Source organism: Madurella fahalii (genome assembly GCF_045866475.1).
Source record: "Madurella fahalii IFM 68171 DNA, scaffold_4, whole genome shotgun sequence".
In the NCBI taxonomy this organism is placed as follows: Eukaryota; Fungi; Ascomycota; class Sordariomycetes; order Sordariales; genus Madurella; species Madurella fahalii.
Window position 1 is genome coordinate 2144864 of NW_027263974.1, and position 11667 is coordinate 2156530.

General features: G+C 57.0%; 6 protein-coding genes across 6 annotated transcripts; 3 read left to right on the plus strand and 3 right to left on the minus strand.

Annotated features, from left to right (window-relative positions):
* Window positions 1-206: 206 nt before the first annotated feature.
* Window positions 207-1128, plus strand: MFIFM68171_07635 (Ubiquinone biosynthesis O-methyltransferase; the record flags this gene model as incomplete). Its single annotated transcript, XM_071063055.1, has 3 exons — window positions 207-256; window positions 378-534; window positions 616-1128. 3 exons carry the CDS (start codon window positions 207-209, stop codon window positions 1126-1128), a joined length of 720 nt encoding a protein of 239 aa, XP_070919156.1.
* Window positions 1129-1957: 829 nt separating this feature from the next.
* Window positions 1958-3700, minus strand: MFIFM68171_07636 (Efflux pump gsfJ; the record flags this gene model as incomplete). Its single annotated transcript, XM_071063056.1, has 1 exon — window positions 1958-3700. The coding sequence occupies one exon, from the start codon at window positions 3698-3700 to the stop codon at window positions 1958-1960; it is 1743 nt and encodes a 580-aa protein (XP_070919157.1).
* A 1476-nt stretch (window positions 3701-5176) lies between these two features.
* MFIFM68171_07637 (O-methyltransferase aclM) lies at window positions 5177-6502 on the minus strand (the record flags this gene model as incomplete). The annotated part of the gene is made up of 2 exons (XM_071063057.1): window positions 5177-6183; window positions 6253-6502. The coding sequence occupies 2 exons, from the start codon at window positions 6500-6502 to the stop codon at window positions 5177-5179; spliced, it is 1257 nt and encodes a 418-aa protein (XP_070919158.1).
* Window positions 6503-7076: 574 nt separating this feature from the next.
* On the plus strand, window positions 7077-8148 carry MFIFM68171_07638 (Thioredoxin reductase; the record flags this gene model as incomplete). The annotated part of the gene is made up of 3 exons (XM_071063058.1): window positions 7077-7471; window positions 7544-7856; window positions 7915-8148. The coding sequence occupies 3 exons, from the start codon at window positions 7077-7079 to the stop codon at window positions 8146-8148; spliced, it is 942 nt and encodes a 313-aa protein (XP_070919159.1).
* A 367-nt stretch (window positions 8149-8515) lies between these two features.
* MFIFM68171_07639 (Secondary metabolism biosynthetic enzyme) lies at window positions 8516-10043 on the minus strand (the record flags this gene model as incomplete). Its single annotated transcript, XM_071063059.1, has 3 exons — window positions 8516-9531; window positions 9589-9793; window positions 9858-10043. The coding sequence occupies 3 exons, from the start codon at window positions 10041-10043 to the stop codon at window positions 8516-8518; spliced, it is 1407 nt and encodes a 468-aa protein (XP_070919160.1).
* Window positions 10044-10510: 467 nt separating this feature from the next.
* MFIFM68171_07640 (glutathione transferase) lies at window positions 10511-11486 on the plus strand (the record flags this gene model as incomplete). Its single annotated transcript, XM_071063060.1, has 4 exons — window positions 10511-10625; window positions 10690-10996; window positions 11080-11163; window positions 11231-11486. The coding sequence occupies 4 exons, from the start codon at window positions 10511-10513 to the stop codon at window positions 11484-11486; spliced, it is 762 nt and encodes a 253-aa protein (XP_070919161.1).
* Between the last annotated feature and the right edge of the window lie 181 nt (window positions 11487-11667).

Genomic DNA, 11667 nt, shown 5'->3' on the forward strand with positions numbered 1-11667 from the left:
AAATTGTAGCTTCACTTCACATCGCAGAAAGATTCCACGAAGAGTGAGAGAGAGAGACCGATCTTGCCAGAATTGTTGTCGTAACCAAATTTGACCATCGACCTAATTAGTACCTGAGCTTCAAGAAATCCACATACCTCGCCTACCTTAACTTACCGTACTTTACCACCCTCACAATTACTACCTTAGACATGGCTGGGGCTACCATGGCAGCCAACATGACAACAATGAGCGACCTCAACCGGGAGTGGTTCGAGTAAGGAAATCCCCTCAAACAACCCAAGTTACTTCACGGGCTCCGGGGCTCCGAGTAATTATGAACCATGAACTTTCATTTCACAAATTAGTAACTGACACGCTCGACTCGGTGTTTTCAGCTCGATCGCGGCAACCACGTACAATGCCGACTGGATCCGCGACCTGGTCAACCAGATCAGCACATTTCTCCGTGACAACATTCAATGGGTTAGCCCGGCGGGCATCACTGGGCTGAAAGTCCTCGATTATGCCTGCGGTGGGGGGATCGTATCAGCGGTAAGATTTGACTCCTACTCCACCTTCCCCTGCGGGGGAAACGAAATCCAGAGCAGTATGCTAACCCGGCCCCCGGTCTAGACCCTAGCCCCATTTGCCTCGCTCCTTCGCGGCATCGACGTCTCGGGGGGCATGATCAATCTGTACAACGACAACGCGCGCAAGCAGGGCCTCTCGCCGGAGCAGATGCGCGGCGTGCGGGGCGACCTGCTCGCCGACAGCTGCGCCGCCGGGGACGAGGACCTCAGCGGGCCCGAGTTCACCGGCTTCGACGTGGCCGTCATGTCCATGGCGCTGCACCACGTGGACGACCCGACCAAGATGATCAAGAGGCTGGCCGACCGCCTGGCTCCCGGCGGGTCCCTGGTCATTGTCGACTGGGTCTCGCCCGACAGGAAGCCGATGATGCAGCACTCGCACCCCGCCGCGCACACCATGACCCGGCATGGGTTCCCGGAGCACGAGATCAGGGCGATGTTTGATGAGGCCGGGCTGGTCGATTACGGGTACTTGCTCCACCCCGAGAAGTCGACGATACCCGGGGCAGGGCAAAGTCAGTTGTTTTTCGCCAGGGGCAGGACTCGGCAGGCTTAAGAGTTAGACTTCGTACTACCTACATTGGCGTCCATGTAATCTACTACTACTACTACTACTTAGTAGACGAGATCGCGCGAGCTCACGTTCACATGAACATCTTGCAACTAGTATTAATTACCACCCAAGCACTGCATGTTTGTAGAAAGCCAGATATTGAAAGCTGTAATTTTAGGCGCTTGACTTTTGCTAGTTATTACAGCATGATTACTATCGTACCTCGCGGGTATTTTAGAGAGGTAGTATGGTTGATCTCATCAGTGATCAGGTAGACCGACAGGATAATTATGATACTCATTAACTATGTACTGTGATTACCTGAATTATGGACCGCGCCAGCGACACCGACCGGGTTTATCGGAATTATTAGGTGTTCAAAAGGATAAAAAAAACCAAATAAAGAAAAAAATACTATGAAAGACAAATCCTAATCCATTTGGATTTGAACCGTGAAACGTGAGAGTGATGATTAATAAAATTGATTGACGACTACAGCGCATATCTTGAGCTGGCGAGCAATAGTACCACCATGATGCCAACTAAAGAGTGGAAGAAAAAATGCAACCAAGGAAATCATCATCAACAACAACATCAAAACAAGAAATCCTAATATCATCCCCATGTCCCATCTTGACACAATCTGGTGTTTTGTTTCCCAGCCTCTATACCTTTACCTAGGTACCTTACCCAGTCAAGTTACCCGATCCCGTACCGTACCCGGCGACAAATGGCTGCATGAATGCAGCCGGGTAGTAGCGTTGCTATGCTATATATATCATAGATATATATATATGTGTGTGTGTGTTTCCGTGCGTGCGGGTATGTGCGGTTACGCCTCGGTGGAGGCTTCCTCCTGGCTGGGCGTCTTCTTCTCGTCGCCGGGGCGGAAGGCGTTCCACTTTGGCACGAGCGTGAGCAGGAAGCCGATGCCGAGCAGGGCGATGGCGATGGCGAAGGCGACCTGGAGCCCCTCCATGTAGGCCAGGAGGATGCCCTCGAGCTCGGCGCCCTCGAAGCGGCCGCGCAGCTCGGTGGCGCCGATGTGGAGCAGCGAGGTCGGGTCGACGCCCGGCGCGTACGCGTTGACGCGGCGCACGATGGTCGTGGTGAAGGCGGCCTGCGCGCACGACACGGAGAAGGAGCCGCCGATGATCTGGAAGAAGAGCGTGATGGCCGACACGGCGGGGATGTCCATGGGCATGACGACGGCCTGGTTCGACATGAGCGGGATCTGCAGCGCGATGCCCGTGCCCACGCCGGTGATGACCTGGTACCCGATGTACTGGCCCGCCGACGAGTCGATGGCGAGCGTGTACAGCAGGCCGCCGCCGATGGTGGCGATGGCCGAGCCGAACGCCATCAGCGGCGCCCAGAGCCTCCCGTAGACCGAGACGGCGAAGCCCGCCGCGATGCTCAGGAAGCAGCCGATGTTGATGGGCAGGTTCCGCACGCCCGACTCGATGGGCGTCATGCCCTGGATCGACTGGAAGTAGATGGGGAGGTAGTAGATGTGGATGAAGAAGCCGCCCGAGACGAAGAAGACGTGGGCGCAGTTGGCCCAGATGCGCCGGATCTTCATCAGCCGCGGCTCCAGGATGGCGCGGTCGCCCATGTACCATTCGTTGGCCACGAAGACGATTGAGATGAGGGCGAAGCCGATGATGGTCCCTATGACGGTGCTGTCCGACCACGGCTTGAAGGAGCCACCCCACTGGAAGGCGAGGATGAAGCACACCACGGCCGCCATGACCAGGAAGGTCCCGACGAGATCCATCTGCAAGATCTTCTCGCGAATCGGAGCCGCCTGCGGCTGGGCCGCCCTGGGCGTCTTGTACACCAAGAGGACGATGCCGGCCGCGACTCCGCCGATCGGCAGGTTGATCCAGAAACACCACCGCCAGGTGACGGACTGCGTCAGGACGCCGCCAAGCAGGGGGCCGGCGAGAGATGCCGCCGCGTAGGTGGCCCCTCCGAGACCCATGTACACGGGGACGTATTTGGGTGGGGCCGAGAAGGCGATCAGGATAAAGACACCGGCGGTGACGCCCGAGGCGCCGAGGCCGGCGATGGCACGGCCGACGACCAGCGACGTACTGTTGGGAGCCACGGCGCAGATCAAGCTGCCGACCTCGAAGATGAAGATGGAGAAGAGGAAGGTCATCTTGATGGGGAAGTACTTGAAGATCTTGCCCCAGGTCGACTGGAACGAGGCTGACACGAGCATGATGGCCGCGGCATACCAGCTGACGTCGGCGATGGTGCCGAACTCATTGGTGATGTAGGGGATGGCGGTCGCGAGGATTGTCGTGTCGAGGTTGGCGGCGAAGAGCACGAGGAACAGGGCGATCATGATCAGCGCGAGGGCACGCGGGCCCGGGAAGTCGGACGTGTCCATGACATAAGCCTGCGAAGCGTCGGCGGAGTCATCTTGTTGCTTCTCGGTGGTCACGGCTATAGGATCCGTTGCCTGCTGGTCCACGTTGCTTGTCGAACTATTCGAGTTGCCTTCTCCTGAGGAGAGCCCATCTAGGGACTTGCCCGTTGGCTTTTCCGCCGTGCTCGAGGCCCCCATTGCTGGACTCGCTTACACGGAGCAGTTTTGGTTGCACTTGAGGTGTGGAAGAGTCAGGCCTGCGCTGGATACTTGCTTGTTTTTCTTGCGAGGAGGGAGGTGGTATGATGGTTTGGAGCTCGTTCAAAGACGAGTGGGAGATTTCAAAAGGAAATCCAAACTTCAAGGCTGAATCTGATGCAGTACGAGCTGCTCTGGCACGGCCTCGTGCGGCCCCCGTGGACGATATGCTAACTTAGACCTGGAGCAACGGGCCGCCGCACGCAGCAGTCCGAGACAGGGGGGTGCCCTTTTGAGCATTGTACCAAAGTAGTAAGATTAACGCCACAAGGTCGTTTGCCCAACCGCAACCGGCCCCTGGCCAACTGGAAAGTTTAGCGGAAAAGTCGCCGATCGAGACGAGAGGGGTGGGGGTGCCGCGGTTGGCAGATCTACACTCAGAGATTACCGGCATCAGCCCCGGCCAAGACCCGGAACCCTGCCGGTTCGCAGAGTTACAGCCCGCCCTACACATTCTCCCCGAAGAATTTCATGCATGTGGAAAATGCGCCGCCCAACGTATGAACAGATGCGCTCGGCGCGCTCCAGCCCACTTGGAATGATAATTCCCAAAATCTGTTCTAGTCATGCTATTGCTGCCCAAACTGAATGGGAAGTTTGCGAGTGATTAGAAATAAAGATCCGGGAAGCTTGCGACCGATGTTAAAATCTCCGTAAGGCACTGTAACCTTAGGTCAGCTAGTGTGATGTTGGGTTTTGGGGGGGGGGGGGGGGGGGGCAAAATTCAGGGTCAGGGTTCAGGCGGGGAGGTGTGCATACGCATGGCATGTAATTAAGTCCCTAAGGGTACACCCTTATCCTGATCATTGAATACCACGTATGTGTACACACATGAGGTTAGTGGCAATGAATAATTACAGTCTAAAATAAAAGAAGAACGGAAAGTAGAAGAAAAAAAAAAAAAACCGCTCGCAATACTCGGCGTTATTACTAAATTAATTCGTAGGCCCAATTCAGTACGGAATCTGGCTACGGCTGGCAGCAATGTCACTGCACGGGGAATATCACGATCTGATCGAGTACTACCTTATAATCTACCTAACCTGTAGGAAACGGAGTGGAGGTCTCCATCATTCCTTTGCATCACCGCCTACTGCTTGCAATAACAGACATGATGGCGACATGATGACACTTAGCCGGGCGCCGCAATTGCATCGTTTAAAATGGCACTGCCTGCGTTGGGCGTAAATGATGTCAAGGGGTGGCAGCGGCATGACAAGGGACTCACTCCCTAGCCCCGGCTAGGTAGTATCCTCTTACAAATTCGCGGACAAAGTTCCTGGACTAGATCTGCTTAAATATAAAAAAAAGACATCATATTTGACAAGCGCATGCTGGGCGCGTCTATAGAAGTGCCATGGCTACTCTAAACTGCAGTCCTTTGGACAAAAACACAAGACCCGAGTCTCTTCAGTCTCAAGCTGGGCGCAGGTCGATGGCCTGGACCCAAGCGTTCCTCAACGGATAGATCTTGTCGACCTTCCAGCCGGCCGCCTCGACCAGCTTCCTCCACTGGGCCTCGGTCCGCTCCTGCCCGTCCGCCGTCATCATCATGTTGATATCCCCGTACCGCGACAGGCGGCCCATGCGCCCGTCGGACAGGATCGACTCGAACACCACCAGACGGCTCACCGGCCCGGGCACGATGGCCTTCCGGATGTTCCGCAGGATGGTGACGGCCGGCTCGTCCTTCCAGTCGTGCAGGCACCACTTCATCACGTAGACCTCGGTGGGCGGCACCCACTTGAGGAAGTCGCCCCCGATCAGGTTGGCCTGCGGGACCCGGTCGGCGAGGTCCTCAAAGGTGCCGCCCTTGGAGAAGAGTTCGGACGAGTGGGCGATGACGTGGGGGAGGTCGTAGATGCTCCCGCGCATGGTCGGGAAGTTCCTCAGCAGCGTCGCGATGAACGAGCCGCCGCCGCCGCCGATGTCCAGGACCGTCTTGTCCTTGACCTCGCTCCACGGGTAGTCCTGGACGATGCCCGGGGCCATGGCGGTCGCGCCCCCACCCAGGGTCCGGTGGAGCTGCGGCATCCATCCCTGCGAGTTGAAGTACTCAAACATGTTCATGTCGGTGTCGAAATTGATCTGGGCCGCCCACCGGGTGGCGTCCTGGCGGATCGACTTGGGGATGCCGCGGGCAATGTCGTAGAACTGGTTGCCGTAGAGCTCGACCCAGTTGTGCCACTGCGTCCAGTGGTCGGAGCGCAGGAGAGTCGACACGTGCGTGTTCGCGTATTCCCCGGTTTCGGCGTTGTAGCTGAAGATGCCATTGTTGCGGAGCGGCACCAAGATCTGGCCGAGGCGGTCCGCGCGAGCAGAGCTTGCCTTGGCAAGATCCTGAACGTTCATGGGGCCATTGGCGAGGATGTCTGGTAGACGGAGCTCGTTGGCTGCCACGAGGCACTTGGTATCCGTGTACCCTGCAATCAATTCCCTGTCAGCTCCGTCGATGCTGGTGTCGGGGCGAGCACTGCAGTGTCACAACGTACCGAGGAAGTGGTCGGCAAGGACCAGGTGCGCCGGCTGCAGTAACTTCTCGATCTCGGCCAAGAGGTCCACCGTGTCCGACGCCAAGCTGGCCAGGGCCTTGTCAGGCAGGCTCTTGTCATCGTGCAGCGCCGCTTGCAGCTCGGAAGCGATCTTGGCAGATCTCAGAGATGCGAGCGAAGCGCTCAGATTCTGCTGGAGATTGCTGAGAACCGTCGCGAGATTATCCTCGCCGAATGGAAGAGAAGGCATGGCTGGCAGGGGTGATTGGATTGGGGGTGGGATTCGGATTACAGTGAGGTGGGTAAGGTAAGGTAGTGTGGATTCTTGATGGTTGTGGAATTCAAGCCAGACGTTCAAGTCAGCGGGCTCGTCTTGTTCTATTTTAATTACTTCTTGATTTTACAGATTGACATTCACGGAATCCATAGGCGCCGTAAACGGCCTCCATGCGGAACACATGTTGAGAGTTGCAGAGGTTACCCGGGCGCATCGGCCCGCTTCCATGTGGGATGCCGGGCGTCAGGGGTCCGGCCCGGCACGGTTCGGCGGCATCCAAATGTCTCCGGACCCCGGAGACAACCCGCAAACTACTAGTAGCACATCGTAGCACATCATTGGGCCGTCCGGCCACATTGCATGCCACCTCCTCTCCGCCCATCCACACATAAAACCCTGCGCCTTTAATTGTTTCACCATGCGACTTCAACTCAACGCCATCTTCCACAGCGTTTTCTTGGTTTCCCAGGCCAGGGCCTGTCTAAGTCTTCCCCAATTCCACGACGCGCATTCACATACTTGCCGCTCCGAACCGGATAACACAACCATGCCTGCCCTCCTCGACGTGCTCATCATCGGCGGCGGCCCGGCCGGCCTGTCGGTCGCAACGGGCCTCGCGCGGCAGCTGTACACGGCCGTGGTCTTTGACTCGGGCGTTTACCGCAATGCGCGGACCAAGCACATGCACAACGTGCCGACGTGGGACCACCGGGACCCGGCCGACTTCCGGGCCGCTGCGCGCCGCGACATCCTCGCGCGCTACGACACGATCCAGTTCCAGGAGACGAAGATTGAGTCTGTCCGCCGTCGAGAAGACGGCCGCTTCGAGGCCACCGACGCCAAGGGCACCACCTGGCTCGGCAAGAAGCTCGTCCTGGCGAGCGGCATGAAGGATGTCTACCCTGACATTCCGGGGTATGACGACGTCTGGGGACGGGGGGTGTAAGTCTTCCATTGCTTTCCATTCGTTTCCGGACGCCACGGTGTGTGCATAGCAGTACTGAACCATGACAGGTACCACTGCTTATTCTGCGATGGATTCGAGGACCGGGGTTCTGCGTCAGCGGGCGTCTTGGCCATTGGCGACGTCGCAAAGCCGCCTCCTGCTCTGCATCTGTCGCGCATGGCCAAGCGTCTGGCCAAGAAGGTCGTCGTCTACACCAACGGTGCCTCGGAACTCTCGGAACAGATCGCTGCTGCGCTGGGCAACGACCCCGTCATTGTCCTCGACAACCGCCGTGTGACACGGTTGGAGAAGGTCAATGAGGACTCTTCCGAGACGATCGTCCATCTGGAGGACGGGACCAAGGTTTCACACGGTTTTGTTGTAAGTGAACCAAGCATTTCTCTCGAATCTTTCCGAAGACTGACACGCGTGCTACCAGGTTCACAAGCCGAAGAACGAAGTCAATGGCCCGTTTGTGAAGCAACTCGGGGTGGAACTGAACGAGATGGGCGTGATCAAGACCACTCAGCCTTTCTACGAGACGACGGTGCCGGGCGTATTTGCTGCTGGTGACTGCGCCGCACCGATGCCTGCTGTCAGCAATGCGCTGGCGATGGGTGCCTTTGTGGCCGGTGGACTGGTGGCCCAACTAGGAGCAGAGCCGACTGCGTAATCTGGGTAGATAGGTAGTATTATCAAATAATTAGAGTATTCCACCATCTGCATCGACCCTCACTTCCACCCTGCTGTGCTTGTTGTAATTACATAAGCAATGTTGTCGTGGCGCTGGATGAAAAAGAGACGAGAGAGAGATAGTGATAAACCCCGTACAAGAAGCAACGTCATTTACTTAGAACGTCAAACCTGTCATAATCATTATATGTAACATCCACGCGTGCGTCTCGTGATTTTTCTTTCCTTACTTTTTTTTTTTTTTTAAAAAAAAAAAAAGGAAAAAATAAAATAAAGAAACGTTGTATAATCTAAGGCACGTAGGAGATACTCATTCAGGACCCAAGGTACTATACTATTAGAGTGTGTTAAGCTCCTTCAAACCCCAATGCCCTCCCAATCCTATCCAGCCCCTCTCGCAACATATCCCCCGGCACCGCGAACGTGATCCTCACCCAACCCTGCGCATCATCCGCGCCAGGGAAATGAAACGCCTTGCCGGGCGAAACCAGCACCATCGCCTCCCGCCTTAGCACGTCCACCACATCCCCGCTCCCGCCCCCAACCGCAGCCCCGAGACCCGCGAGCACGTACGGCCCGCTGGTGGCGGGCACAAACGGCACCCCCCACGCGCGCAGTCGGCGGGCGACGGTGTCGTGGTGCTCGCGCAGGCGGCGGCGGTTCGCGACGACGAGCGCGTCGAACCGCGGCGACGTGAGGAGGTAGCGGGTGAGTAACATGGAGATGGTGGGGAGCTGGGTGGTGGAGAGGAGCGCGAGCGAGGTGGACAGGAGGGACAACGATGACGGCGACTGCGACGACGACTGCGACGACGACTGCGACGACGACAACGACGACGGCCTCGAGACGTGCGCTCCGATCCGGAGGCCGCTCGATCCCAGGTCTTTCGAGGTGCTCCAGATGACGCTGATGGGAGGGGTCTTGTCGGCCGGGAGGGCTATGGAAAGCGCTGAGATGAAGGGTGTTGGGTCGGGTTCGGTACCGTGATTACTAGTTCCATTGGGCGTGGCCGGTGGTGTTCCGGGACAGAACCCGTTTTCTTGGACCGGGCTTGGCGCGGCCGAAAAGTCGGAGAGGGCGTACACCTCGTCGGAGATATAATGCAGTCCCCGCTCGGCGCACCACTGGATTGCTTCGCGCAATACGGGCTCGGGATAGCATCGGGCGAACGGGTTGTGCGGATTCGTTATGACGAATGCCTTGGCGCGGCTCTTGTTCTCGCAGGACTCGAGGGCGGCCTCGAGAGCTGGGACCAGGGATTCCGAGAGTAGATCGCTTGGGCGGTCGAGAAACGACACGGATGTGGTGAAGACTGGGACAATCTTGATATTTGGCCGCAGCATAAAGTGGACGTCAAACCCATCTGTTCCTGTCAGACTCGCTGGACACCTCTGCAGACCAGGAAAAAAGGGTGACTTACTCCAGAACGGAGCGAGAACTAGTACGCTATCACCAGCCTCGCAGATGCTGAAAAGAAGCGAGTCGAGGCAGTTGCTCGCTCCTGGTGTAACCACTATGTGGCTAGGTTGCACCGGAGCTAGGGGTGAGAAGTACTTGTTGAAGAAAGCGGCGAGCGCCTCTTGAAGCTTCGGGTCTCCTCCAAAGCCGTCTGGGTATGATAGGTCCTATGGGCTAGTGTTAGATATTTTGCCTTACTATGGTTGTTTACGCGCAAGTCAATCATCGTACCGCCAGCGTGAGATTGTTTTGCAGGGCATCTCTGTATATCTCAGCAAGCTCGGGCCGAATGAGCCAGTTCTCAGCCGTTGCGAGGTCTATCTTGGGGGTTGCATTCGTTCTGTCTGCTATTGTGGCGGCAATCTTTGGCAAGATGGCCGATGCCGGCTTTTGCATCCTAGATGAGAGTTCTGCCATAGTAGTATGGGCGGTGCTCCGTGCAGCGAAGTGGGTGAGGGAGATGTGTGCAATGAAGAAAGCACTAGAGAAGATACAAGCGCGACTACTATGCCATGCTGCATGTGCTGCTAGCTTACTAGTACTACTAGTAAGGAGACCAACGTGTTTGCGGTACGCCCCTCTTCCCTATTGTTCGGAGCTACACACGCTTCCCGAGCTGCATGCCGACAGGTCGGCGGTGTCGGACCGTTGGACGGGTATCTGCTCTGCGGGACGTCGGCGTCTGGTACACCGGAGTGTCTGGCCGACTACGGACTCCAGAATCATCTCGTCCCGGACTCGAAGGCGGCCACAAGGAGGCCCCTGCTGGCTGCGTTGACATATAGAGGGCGCTCGCGGATCGTGTCAATGCAGTCTCAGTACAGGTCAACATTCCACATCACTGCTACAGCAAACTCTACTCATTCAGATACACACGAGACAACATGGCTGTCGCTGATAACGCCGTCGCCGCCAACGAGAAGGCGGTTATCAAGAGCCCCGAGATTGTTGATGGAGACCCTGAGTATGACGGACGTGTCATCATCTATGTCATCAAGGGTGAGGAAGCCTATTAACCCTCGGCTCCTTAAGTACTTCAATTAACCCTAACTTCACACTGCAGCCGACGAGACATCCTACATTAACTACATGAAACCGCTGATCCTCGCGCTCGAGCTTAACGTTCCGCATGTGCTCTCCATCATCGATACCCACAGCCAGTGGTACTACTCGATCCACCCGGAGCGCTACGTGCCTGCTATCCGCGACAGGGATCCCGTCACCGGAGAAGACGCCATCGTCTTTGAAGGGACTGCTTGTCTCGAGTATCTCGCCGATCGCTTCGACAAGGATGGCTACTGGACCGGCCGGACGGCAGCTGAGAAGGCGGCCGTCATGTCTTGGACCGCGTACCAGACCGCCGGAATAGGGTAAGAGCGCCGTCGGCTGGAATACCTTACCGAGCACCTCGCTTCTGAAAGTGAACGGAATGCTGACGGCGAGTTCCTCACAGGGCCACGGCAAAGTACTGGCTGTACTTCCTGCGAGGTTACCCCACCCGGGCCAATCCGATCCAGCTCCCTCGCACGATTGAGAAGTGCGTTTGCCCCTTTGAAAAACGGCCCGAACCGATTGCTTGATGCTGACTCTGAGTTCTGCTGCAGATTCCACCAAAACACGCTCAAGCAATGGGACGTCCTGGAGAAACAGCTCTCCAAGCCGGGCCAGGATTACATCGCCGTCGGCAACCGCCCGACCCTGGCCGACCTGGCCTATTTCCCATTCGCCATGCCGTGGATGTTCAAGTTCCTTGGCGTCGAGATCAAGGACTGGCCGCACATCGAAAAATGGGCCGAAAGGGTGGCGGCGCGGCCGGCGTTCAAGCATGTGCTGGAGACGGCCCCGAAAATTGGCCACTGACTGGGTAGGGCAAGAATGACTCCGAGTGAAGATGGGCAATCTGGTGGGTTGGGGTATATATGTCGCCGGAATGTCTCCGAGCACGATATGTCTCCTCGATTGCCACTTTTGGAGCAGCGGGCCGTTACTACTGGGAGCATTTAGGTACCGGGCCGAGCCGGGGAGGGTTACATCGCGTCCG